Source organism: Pagrus pagrus, assembly GCF_965226575.1.
Source record: "Pagrus pagrus genome assembly, chromosome: 17".
NCBI classification, from domain to species: domain Eukaryota; kingdom Metazoa; phylum Chordata; class Actinopteri; order Spariformes; family Sparidae; genus Pagrus; species Pagrus pagrus.
The window spans coordinates 17,491,146-17,503,600 of record NC_140201.1 but is presented as its reverse complement, the minus strand read 5'-3'; the positions used below and the strand labels follow the sequence as shown (position 1 = coordinate 17,503,600).

Sequence of the window (12,455 nt, the reverse complement as noted above, 5' to 3'; positions counted from 1 at the left end):
TTGAGGAAGAAAGTGCCACAGGGCAATGCGCAACAGGCTAGGCCTTGCACAGTGACTCTATGAATCAGTTGTTGCTGCATGTTGTTACTGAATGATTTCATCGCTTATCATTTTTTCTGCGTGACGCTTCCAGGCTTCTATGACCATAGTTTGAATCACATAATTTATTATAGCTGGAGTTTCTCGCCAAATTGTGAAGATATGCGAACATTCGAGGTTAGTTTGTGAAGAAAAGTGCGTGTTAACACGCTGCATTTGAAAAATTTGAATTTCAGAAAAATGGTGCGTGTGAAATTCTTTAATTCGTTGAATACAAATATATTTTCTGAGCGAGTTTTTGCGATGCAGGGGGGAAGATTTGTCGCATTTTGAACCCAGAAGACGAACAGTAGCCTTCAAATCCTGATATACACTCACCTATTTTAATAACTAACTACAACGAGTGGTTTAATCCTGTTTTTAATGAATGTGAAATTGAAAAGGTAATGTAATAATAAGATATTCTTTTGAATAATTGCATTCAAACACACGACCTGACTTTAATTCTTGCATTTCTTCCCTTGTGTGTATTAAAGTTGGCGCATTTCCTCCATCAAATGACTTTAAATGCTAAACGAAAATCAAAAATAATGCAGTCCCACGTGGTTCCACCATCTCCAGCAGCCATGCACCTCCCGCATGAACAAAACTTACAGTGCAATCCAACAATTTCTGTTGCCGCAACACACACCGCCTTCCACCTTTCAATCATGTTTGTTGTGAAGTTAAACAATCTTTGTGCATCATTTCTTGCTCTGTTCGGCATATTTTGTTTTAGGTTCCGCAGTTTTGTTTTGCTATTTTCAGTGCAGGTAGGCCACGCAACCCCAAGAGTGAAGATTAAAGTGTGAATAGAGTATATTATTTAAATCGTGTGGTTTTCATGTTATGTTATATATTTTTTAGGAATTTTATTTTTTGTATATTCAAAAATGATTTGATAGGTTATTTGAGTTCATTTTATATTGATGGTTTACTGCGCGGAAGTTCAGCTTTTGGTTTATCAAAGGAAGCAGATGAGACCAAAGAAGCGTTTTTTATAATTTACATAAACATTACACGTCTATAGGCTGGAAACCAGACGTCTGCGTCAGTGTTTTACGCGCTCGAGTGGCAGCTTCCGTTTGATTTTATTCATCATCCAGCAGCAGATTACGCGCCGGCACAATTTCTCGACTCAATCAGGCCAAAAAACTCATGCCGGATTTGCAACTCTGCTAACAAATCCAGTGAAAGCTCCATTTCCCCCAACACAGAATAGACGGAGAGCCACTGGTCGTAAACACAAACCAGCAGACCAGACACACACACACACTCTCTCACACACACACATACATACGTACACACGCACACACTCCCGACACCTCTATCCCGTCCCCTCTTCTCAGGGATCAACATCATTTTCACACGTATGCGCCAAAAACACCTCCGAAAGATCTGCAAATAAAAAAAAACAACGACATTCCTTTTAAATCCCCAACTCCTGGGACACACAACAGCACACGCACCACCCAAGTGAAGCGGGCACAGACTAGTTCGTGAGAATAAACGGTGGAGAAAACAAAATGATAGTAAAAGTTAATGTCCTCCAATAGCTTTCATTGGGACAGGAATTCTCACCCCTCTTCCGCTCTTTTCAAGAGCTCAGACGGTCCCTTCAAAGCGTGAATAGCCCGACAGGCTGGATGGCTAGACAGCAACTTTCAACTTGACCTTGGCCTCCAGCCGCGTCTACCTCCTATGTAAAAACACGCACGGACTGCCAAGTACGGCGCTGTTTTCTCTCTTTGCTTATTGTAAACATGTCGGAAGTGGAGTGCTGGAATATTTACATGAAATCGTGACGTTACATCCGAATTTCTTTATTTCTGCCTAAAATGTGTGTGTGGATATTTAGAGGGGGGTGTTTCTGACTGCGTTTCTACAGATATGTACACACATGAATGAAATAACTGGACATATGTCGAGTCGTACACTTCTCCAAAGCATTTCTACACCCCACACTGAATGCGCAGTTTGGTACAGAGTCCGCACGGACAGGTACAACACACCACACGTCGTTTCTATGCATCAGCGGGCGACAGAAGTCTGTTTATTTCCTTGTAAATCATGTGCAACATTGGAATATAATATACTTTAACGTTATGTTGTTATACATTGGACTCCTCTTTGTTGAATGGTTGAGAAGAGACACCCACGTCCCAAAGCAATGCAGACAAAGGCTGGTCAGTGTGCGTGCGTAAAGGCCACAGGGCTGTGCATATTTGTCATATGTAGATGGTTAAGTCATGTTTCTAAAAAATGTTGAATTAATCGACTTTTATTTCAACCTCACACTAAATAATACACATTTTCAAGACAATAATGTCCAAAAAAAGCATTTAGGATCATGAAATATATCCTGATATGGATAAAAAGTATGTTACTCTTGATGTAAGTGTCTTACTTTAAAAAAACAAAGGCACAAAATCCATCTGATTTCAAACAGAAGCGACAAAAGAGAAATCCCTTCATAGGTACGGTCACCTTACTTCGCCGCATTTTTCTCCATTTAATTATCTGTACTCGCTGATGTTTACCGTCCTCTTTGCATAGCCTGGTCACGTGACAACATCTGGGCCAATGGCTGCGCAACCTCGGCGCTCTTGTGCGCGTCAGAGTGGCATACTCTCTGGGAACCAGTATCTCCTTTTTTCAGTCTCTGGGCTTTTTAAAAAAGAGCCAGAAGCTTCAATGTTGGATGCCGTGCTATGACAACGTCACTGCTCCTCCGTCCTCGCTGGGTCGACCCGTCGGTGATGTTCCTCTACGACAACGGCGGCGGTTCCGATGAAGTGAGCAAGAACATGGAGGGTTTTGCTGGTGGCAACTTTGCTGCGAACCAGTGTAGGAATCTGATGGCGCACCCCGCGTCCCTGGCACCCAGCACGGCTTACTCGTCAAGCGACGTGCCTACCTCCGGCATGGGCGAGCCAGTGAAGCAGTGCAGCCCCTGCTCTGCAGCTCAGAATTCATCCAGCGCTTCCCTGCCGTATGGGTACTTCGGTAGCGGCTATTATCCGTGCAGAATGTCGCATCACAGCAGCATAAAGTCGTGTGGAGCGCAGCCCCCCTCTGCGTATGGAGAGAAATACATGGACACGTCCGCCTCGGGCGACGACTTCACCTCTCGGGCAAAGGAATTTGCTTTTTATCCGACCTACCCGTCAGGCCCATACCAACCTGTGCCCAGCTACCTGGACGTTCCCGTGGTGCCAACTATCAGTGCGCCGTCAGAGGCCAGACACGAGTCCCTGCTGCCCATGGAGAGCTACCAGCCGTGGACTCTCGCCGCGAACGGCTGGAACGGGCAGGTTTACTGCGCCAAGGAGCAGCCCCAGCCCGGACACATGTGGAAGTCCTCCATACCAGGTAGGAAGCGTCCCTCAGAGTCCAGCTTTTACAGGACGGAGCTGTTCGACATATAAGTGTGTTACCAAACAGGAGTCACATTGTCAAGAATAGGTGGTGAATGAAATTGTGTGTCAACCTGCAGAACAAACAGCACACCAGTGTGATAATTTGATTACAAGAAAATGACTGAAATAATGTGAGGAAGGGCAAATGTTTAGTTTATTTATGAGAGGAAATGAAAAAAAAAGTGATGCGCTGAGATTATATTTTTTGTTCCCCTCTCATAAATGATGCTAGCATTTTTATTTCTATTAATACATTGTTATTACCACATAATAATCCACATTTGTGGTCATTTTTACGCAATCTTCACAGTAAATCTTGAATCATTTTATTTTTATTTGAAATCAAGTGGCTCAGTTATTCATACATTTAATTCATTGGATGAAAAATGCCACTATTGAGAGTGGGCTGAGTCCACTTGTTGAGAAGCAGCTCTTGACAGTTTCCTTTGTCTCCTCTCAGACGCGGTGTCCCACGCCGGAGGAGACTCGGGCTCTTATCGACGCGGAAGAAAGAAGCGCGTGCCATACACCAAGGTGCAGCTGAAGGAACTCGAGCGCGAGTACGGCGCCAATAAATTTATCACGAAGGACAAAAGGAGGAGGATATCAGCCCAGACCAACCTGTCCGAGAGGCAGGTCACGATATGGTTTCAGAACAGACGCGTAAAGGAGAAGAAAGTTGTCAACAAATTGAAAACCATCAGCTAGTTTTTTCATCACGGGACAATTATCAGTGGGAGATAAACTACCAGGCCCACACACACACACACACACACACACACACGTTTGGACTCATGGATTGGATCAGCAGAACCCCTTCCTGACTGAACATGATTTATTTGTATGGAACAAAAACTTCTCGGAGGCCTTTGAGTCCTGGAGCCCCCGCTTCCTGCCACTTGTTGTTAAATATTGTTTAAGGAGTCGAGAGAAAATATATAGCTGACTGTATGTGTGACTTCTTCTTTATTTTTCTTTTTTTTTTCTTTTTGGCATGCTCACTCTCAACACAGGAACAAACTGACCCCAGCTCAGAAAGGTGTGCGCCACCGAGCTACGCCTTTATCTGCAAGGTTTTTTCTTTTACGAGAGTGATAAAATGCGAAGATTCACAGGAAGTGACGGATTTGGACCTTGGGAATGTTAAATATTAATCCTCTCCTGGCTTCCTTTTTAAAAAAAAAAAAAAAAAAGAAAGGAAAAAAAAAAAAAATCCTCACATGCTTAGCTCGTAGTCCCATCATATGAACCCGTGCTCTCATTCATATCCAATCCATGGTGCAATCTTTCTTATTATAATGCTTAGATAATCGTTCGGGATATGTGTTCATATCAATCATAGCTTTTATAATGTGTGCGTTATTCATGTGGTTGTATATAAAGTAAAGTCCGGCATGATATCCAGGTTATTTGTGTGTGAGTCCCAGTATGTCGGTGTTTAAGTCCGTCCCAATAAAACATGGACTTGTTTATATTTTAGTTTGTTTTTACATCCAACCGCTTCATCTTTTTCCTCTTCCACCAGGCCTCAAGGTTCACGTTAAAATACCTACAGGCCCCAGGCTGCATGTGACAGAGTGAAGATCTCTCGTAGTGGCTCTGCTTGTGTTTGTAGCAGCTTTATTTATCCAGAAACACTACATACAAAGTCTATTAAGAAATTCCAATATGTGGAATGTGAAGTGGAGATGTGTTTGGCTCTGAGAGGAGAGGGAATAAGTCAGTTGAGGCCAGTGTGGGCTGAAATGTGGGCTGACATCGCCATCTGGCGACGGCTTGGTGATATATTCTCATCCGGGTTGGTGGTCAAACATCACAGGCAGAGCTAAGGCCTACTTAATAATGAAGATAGTGATAATATAATATATGAGTCGATACATTTGATAACAAAATAAAAACAACAAAGATAATAAAATAATGATAATTTTATTTTTTTCAGTCTTCAGATTTTGTCTTTGACTTTGACAGAGAAGATAATAAACAGACGCAGGTGGAAGGCGCAGGAGAATCTCCTTTATTTTAAATTATTGTTAAACAGGCTCTTTTAAAACGCTGCGTAATTCACCTCCTTACTCTCTGTTCTGAGTGCGTTTGACTGTAAATATCAAAAATGATTGCAAGAACATTCAATCTTCAAGGGCTCTGAGGTAAACGTGTGTGTTTTTCTCTCCGTGTTAATTTCTCAGCGGTTTTATTTTACTCATAATGACATTTTAAACAGTGAAATCCACACTTTTAGATGACGCTTTGAACACGCGTCACCTTCTAAATGAATTGCTCTGATATTCACATTTCCTTTATGTTGCGTTTACTGAAATGCAGCTATTATATACACTAAATGTTGCTGTATGAGTATAAATATATTCCGATATTAGAAAAGAAAAGAATTAGAAATGTGTTTAAATTGAGTCACTAAATGTGGATGACTTTTATACATTCAGCCGAAAGGTAACAAAGGGCGCAGGCGGCCGGAGTTCAGTCTGTGTTGTTGAAACTAAAGGCTCCTACCGCCGTTTTTGTTTGTTTACTCTTATTATATATTTTTTATATGAGGTTATTTAAATGTAAATCCAGAATCCCGGTAATCTAAAGCGAATCCTCTTTTTAGTGCAGTTTGATCATTTCTGTTGGCTCTCTGTTATTACAGGATTAATCAGAAATAGAAAGCCAAGCAAAAAAAAAAAAAAGACCTAAAATGGCTCTCGGTGGCTGTGATGAAAGGAAATAAAAATCATTTAAAAATATTTTGAATGTAATTTTAAAATTGGTTTGATGTGTCCGTCTCGAGCGTTCACGGGGAGACTGTTGCGTGGAAGTGCGGCACTTATTGAAAATAAGAAAATAGTATAATATGGGTTCTCGGCTGTGTAAATATGAGCTGAACTGTAGGTTTAATTCATGAAATGATGAAACTGGATTCATTCTTTCCTTCGCTGCCTGGCTTTGTAACGTCAGTGCGTGTACTGGAAACGAAGCCCCGTCCGGTGCGTCCTCACTCGCATTGCTCATCGTTCACTGTCAGTGATAAGCTGGTAGTCTTTTAAAGAACATCTTTTAGAGCAATAGTCACATTTCATACATTAAACTAAGTGCAGTTTTTTTTAAAACACAGCTTCAGCCAGAAACCAGACATCCCAGCATGCTTGTGTTGGCTGCATTACTGAATATGATTCAGTCTTACTGGCAGTGAAATATCAGGCGTGTAACCCAAACCCCCACCTTCTTCACAGCTCCAGCTCCTCTGACCAGCTTCTCCACCTGTTAGGTTGATTTACGTGCTGATATAATTGTTTTAGGCCATTTTGCGGAATGTAAAAGCGTAATGCATTTTGTCTTCTCCCATTAATTTCAAGGACGTACGCGTGTACTGTAGACTATCGTACATGCGGTTCTACATAAATCCTCTTTTCACTTCTCCCGGTAATTGAAAGCGCTTTACGCTCTTTGTTTACACTCACTGATACAGAAAAATAAACGACTTGCATCATTCAAAATGTTTCTATTAATTCTCACCCACAACCAAAATGTTATTATTATTATTATTATTATTATTATTATTATTATTATTATTATTATTATTATACGCCCATCACTGTTAGTGGTTTTAGTCATAGAGTAAGTGATAATTAATAACAATGTTAAGGCTGCAGCTATATAATCCATTAAAGTCCGATTAAACTTTTGCTTTTATTTGCTGGATTTGATTTTTTACCGACAAAATCTCGTCTAACATCTACTTCTTCAACAGATCGCACCTAATGTGTCCGTATTAAAATAAAAGTTTATTTGTTGAAGCTTATTTGTTCACACTTATATAAAAACCACAGATATTCAGTAGTCCAAACAAACATTAAATCTGGACTGTGCTCGCAGCCAGCTAAAGGCTGTGTCGTGCAGTATTTTTAAATGTTGAGCAGTCTGATATCTCGTGCTTATGACTTGCACATGGCCAGCTGGCTGACTCACACAAACACCACAGAAATGTGAGACAGTGCGTCCGCGAGCACGGAATGCGGCGTGGCCATGTCTCGCGTCCTCTGACGTAGGCACGGCGGAGCGCGCACGTGTTACGCAAGAAGCTCAGAGATGGGGCAAAAAAAGAGAGAGATGTCTGACTGCTGTAGTCCAAAAAACACAGAGGAGCCGGAAGTGTTGACGCTTTAGAGCGGAAGTTTGCTGCAGTGACGCGCGCAAGCGCGGCAGTTCATTGGCTGCGAGGGAGCACGGCAGCGTCTTATTGGCCCGCTGAGAACCAAAACAAAGCCGACAAGTCCCGCCTCCTGTAACGTGACACTCCAAAGCTCGACGCTCAGTGCGCCGCCTAGCCGTCTGTCCTCACACGAGCCATCTTTGATTGGCCCGCCCACCGGCTGTGGCAGGAAACACAGGAGGAAGAGTTGAGCTCTGCTGCCACACTAAGGCGAAAGAGTGAATTACAGTTTATATTTCTGCACTCAAAATGGGCTCAATCCACCTACTCTTTATTTAAAAAAAGCTATTAATGGAGTTCCATTAAATCTAGGCGACTTTAATCACAAAGAAGTAGCCTAAAGAAAGTGAAAGTGAACAATGATTATTTCACTCTTACTTTAAACATCTATTTTAAAGTCTGAGACATTTTATAGATTTGTCAATCTCATGTTACACTAACAATGAAAATGGCCTCTTTAAAAAAAGAAAACAACTAAAAATAAGATCATGGTTTCTTGTCGTCAAATGAATCAAACAGACTATTTTGAACCCTCATAGACGGAGTCCCTGTGCTATTATATCTGTAATAAATTAATATCCTGAGAGGTTTCAGTTCAGATCAGTAAATAACTCTAACGGAGCACATATCCAGCAGGCAGCCCGGTGTGTCTCTCCCCTGCCTGTCAGACATGGCTGAGCACAGACAGGGCCAACGCCAGGCATTGCTCTTTACATTGACCTTCGCTGTCTCTGCGCGTAATGGAGGCGAGGCCTGCAACCTTCAGTCAGTCAACAATATAGCTCTGGTCAAGCTTGAGAGCGTGAGTTTGGAAGATAATCTCGTAATACAGCTCAAAGACCGGAGCAGACATAAGCTTATCCGAGACCGTGACAGCGGTCAAATAGAAGCACTTGACCGAGATTATGTGAAAGCCTCCTCCATGTCCCTGTCGGCGCCTGATTCCTCTGCAGAGGGGCTTTTCATGTCCTGATCTCATTTGGTTTGATATATAAATGCCAGATAATTTACAGTGCGTGTTTATGAAGGATGTATAGGCACGTTTTTAAAAGAAAGATGAACAGCGAGGACGAATGCGTACAGAGACAGCAGAGGGTCTGTTTGGTTCGCGTGGCTTTTGTTTGCCTGAACGCAGATTAGTTATTTCCCCCGAACATAAAACACATGTTTGGTGTTGATGAAAGTCAAAGAATAAACATCGATCCGCGCAAGATATTAAGCTGTGAGGCCATTTTGTGCAGCAAACCTTTTGGTAAATACACCGAAACGTGTTTTTCTTCAGAATCCTTGAGATTGCTGATCGAAACGCCACAAACATGTCTTTGAATGTTTTTATAAACCGCTGCAAGATGCTTCAGATTCGTATCCTGTCCAGACAATGGTCTGACATGTTTCTGCTCAAAATAAATGAATGCGAGGGCCAGTAAGACGGCAATGATTTGACCCTGCTTTGGTCTGGTTTTCAACTAAAATAGATTATTGATTGAACTACAATCGATGGGAATCTTCAGCTGTTAGTAAAAACAAGTAACTTATTGTATAATCTGATCGCCGCCATTTAAAGGAGCCTGAGTTAATCAAGATCTGTGAATGAAACTATAATATCCGTCGTGTGTTTCCTTCATTATTCATCAGTATTTTGAGCTTCGATGGAAAAATGCGACACAGAAGTGAAATAAGATAATTTTGTGGTGAGAAATTTAATCCAGTCGCGACGTTTTCGTTTCAAACTAATAAACAGAATAAACCTTCTTATTTTGAATTAGAATATCTTTGATCCAATACTTTATGATGTGTATGTGACCGGTAACAGACATTTACACATGCGAGCAAAACACAAGCGATATTATCTAATTTTTAAAAATAAAAATATTAAATTAAACTGAAGTGTCGGGGTGGTTTGACTGAAGATGTTCCAACATTTCCCATGTTAGCTTCTGTTACTTTAAAATATTCTATTTTAGCACATTGTGGAAGATTATGTTCAAATCAGATAAAGGACAGATGCTCACAGCCACACATCTGGAGTGATATGGACGATTGTTTTAATCAGAGGAAGACACCCTTTAAATAGAACAAGCTTTACTGTTCACGAGACTCAATCCGACTCTTTCCTTTATCTAAAATATTATATTCGTCCTTGTTTGAGCATGCGCACACAATAGCAGGACTGGAATAAAGGTTTAAATTCAATGTCTAATCATCTGAATTTGTTTTTGTTGCACAATCCCACAAAACAAGTGCGCAATTAGATGCGCAAGAGTGTTTTCTGACGCAATAACCCTCATTTTTACATTGTGAGTTCATTTCCCAATCTTAACACTAGCTTGAATTTTCTTTCTGTCTGTATTTTCCTTCTATCTTTTTTCTTTTGAAAAAAAAACAAGAAAAAAAAAACATTTATTCCCCCAATTTAAGTCCAGTTTATGTCCTTTTGTCCAGGTCCGCTCCCTGTTTCCCAGGATACCCTGTCCAGGCTGATCCGGCGGCTGCATTGTGAGTCTCCACTGGTGAGTCAGAGGTGCTCCCGTTGACCGTGGAGTTGATCAGTTTCCCTGGTATGGCCCCTGTGTGGTCCGCCTGGCCCCTCTGTCGTCGCCACATCCGTCGGCCCACATCTCTGTCACCTGTGGATAAATCAACAGTTTGTTGGCCCAATCAGGTTCAAATTTACTGATATTCTCTCTGCTCGTTCATTTGTGTGCCAAATGTAAGAGCGAGCTCTGATTGTTTCATGTTTCAGTCTGATGGTTTTATAATCCCCCCCGCAACTGTAGGCTCGTATCAGTGGAGCCCGCAACATGATATCGGCTTAGACGAGACCATTCAAGTTCAAAAACACTTTTTAAAAAACAATATCTTAATCTGTAAATATACACAGGAAGTCAGCGCGTAAATGTATATTTTTAATGGCTGTTTTGGCTGAAAATGATACATTTATTAATGCGCTCGGCCTTATTTTGTTTGGTTGTGCCACCACTGGTGGTGCGCATTTAAAACTTCTATGTTTAGTTAAGTTGTATTTTCAGATCATTTCATGTGAATGTGTAAGTGTAAATGCATGTAAAGCTTACTCTTGGCACCCGTCTTCTTATTGTAGTCAGTCTGTATCTTTTCGGCCTTCTGCTCTGCACACTCTCCACTAAATACGTTGTTTTCATTCCGAGCTGAAGTATCAATGGATGCTTTGAGGCGCAGGTGTGGTGGCTCATTTTTCCACCAGATGAAAACAACACAACAGGCCTGCACTTAAAGCTCTGTGCGCCTTTCATTTCGCCTGAAGACTTAAACTACAGGAGGCTTCTTTGCAAGACACTGAATGCGCCTATTTAGCCCACTTTACAGCCCACAGGCCTACCTGACGTGGCGTTAAACTGTACTTTCAGATCCTCCCCACACTCGATTGTTTACTTGTTGTCTGGCGGGGTTTTATGGTACGCAGATTGAGGCTATCTGCGCGTCGCTTTCTCTTCCTGACAAAATCCACCGCGCTCCTGTCGCCTCAGGAGTTCCACTTAAATACAAGTTAAAAATGCAGTTTTATTATCTGTGTATTTATATAATTACTGTTCTTAGTGTTTGATTTAATCCAATTAATGTTAGCCATTTGTGTGTGTGTTTATTTGTGTGTGGTTATACGTGTATGTCTTTGTGCGTGCGTGCCAAGGTCCGATAACATAGCGAAAGAATTAAGTAAAGGCCATGAAAACAGTGTGCCTGAGTAAAAACACTGATTCTATCTGTCTAGACGGTCACTCCTCCTCCATAGTCAGTCATTGTGGTTTATTTTCAAAAGTCAGTGAGTTAATGTTTATCTTTTAATGCTTCATGTTTCCCCTTTTGTCTCAAATGTGATATAAACTATCTGTTTTTCTTTGCGTAAAGCGCATAAAATGATGCTATTGTCAACCTCAGGGCCTGATGGAACAATTCTCCTCAATAAAATCACGAGTTAGCATCAGCTGTTTATTTAGAGCTCTATTCAAGTTAATTTCAAACCTACACCAGACACTATATTAACGCCTTACTACTTTAATGATACACTATTAGTGCGAAGGTGAAGTTCGTTTGACTTCTCCTCAGCTCAGACTTACATGCTCACATTATCGACCAATCTTGTAACCTAAAGCCTGCGTGAATGCAAAAGCAATTAAAGGAACTCCATCCGGGGCACAGTGGGCCCTTTGCTCTCTGTGAAGGACCCTCTCCCTCCCCCGAACTTGAAGTCGACCGTACAGACAAAGCTTTGGCTTTGAGAGCTTTTACGCAGCGCCAGACTGCAGTTTGATGACCAAAAACCACAGAAGGATGGTCAGAGGCTCAACGCAACGACTTCCTTTTAATATAAAACACATTTGACATAACATTGGCATTTGTTTTTCAGTGCTTGTTTGTTGAAATCCAATTTTTTAAAGACAATTATTTTATTTTTTTAAGGCAAATTATTAGAGATAGGCTTAGTTATTGCGAGTAGAAATCTTACCTTAGTTATGCAGCGATATGATGTGTTTCTGTGTCACTGAAAATCCTCAGCTGCTGACTTTGAGTCCGGGTGGCGACTTCCCATCACGCTTGGCCAGTTTTGTGGTGTCTGTCTGGCCGGGGAGAAAAAAACGCTCAGCAGAATACTATAGCAGCTATAAAAACGCAGGTCTGTGCAGAGCTGGCTTTGGTTTTCCTGGGCATCCTGTGCTCAATTACAGCTTAAAAGCTTCAGCACAACTCGTAGAATTTGTCTGGATTGACTG

The 12,455-nt window shown here is 41.5% G+C and overlaps 1 protein-coding gene and 1 long non-coding RNA gene across 2 annotated transcripts; one reads left to right on the top strand and one right to left on the bottom strand.

Moving 5' to 3' along the window:
* The first annotated feature begins 2,750 nt into the window (after positions 1-2,750).
* hoxa13a (homeobox A13a) lies at positions 2,751-4,969 on the top strand. The gene is made up of 2 exons (XM_084378978.1): positions 2,751-3,450; positions 3,958-4,969. The coding sequence occupies exons 1-2, from the start codon at positions 2,790-2,792 to the stop codon at positions 4,203-4,205; spliced, it is 909 nt and encodes a 302-aa protein (XP_084235104.1). The 5' UTR covers positions 2,751-2,789; the 3' UTR covers positions 4,206-4,969.
* Positions 4,970-10,083: 5,114 nt separating this feature from the next.
* On the bottom strand, positions 10,084-12,360 carry LOC311272577. Its single transcript, XR_014624579.1, has 2 exons — positions 12,191-12,360; positions 10,084-10,334 (listed from the first exon to the last, which is right to left on the bottom strand). It is a non-coding gene; the product is annotated as an uncharacterized lncRNA (long non-coding RNA).
* Between the last annotated feature and the right edge of the window lie 95 nt (positions 12,361-12,455).

Coding starts and splice junctions, on each gene's coding strand:
- hoxa13a (XM_084378978.1), top strand. CDS start 2,790: ATGACAACGTCACTGCTCCTCCGTCCTCGCTGGGTCGACCCGTCGGTG. Junction 3,451..3,957: donor GTGGAAGTCCTCCATACCAG/GTAGGAAGCGTC, acceptor GTCTCCTCTCAG/ACGCGGTGTCCCACGCCGGA.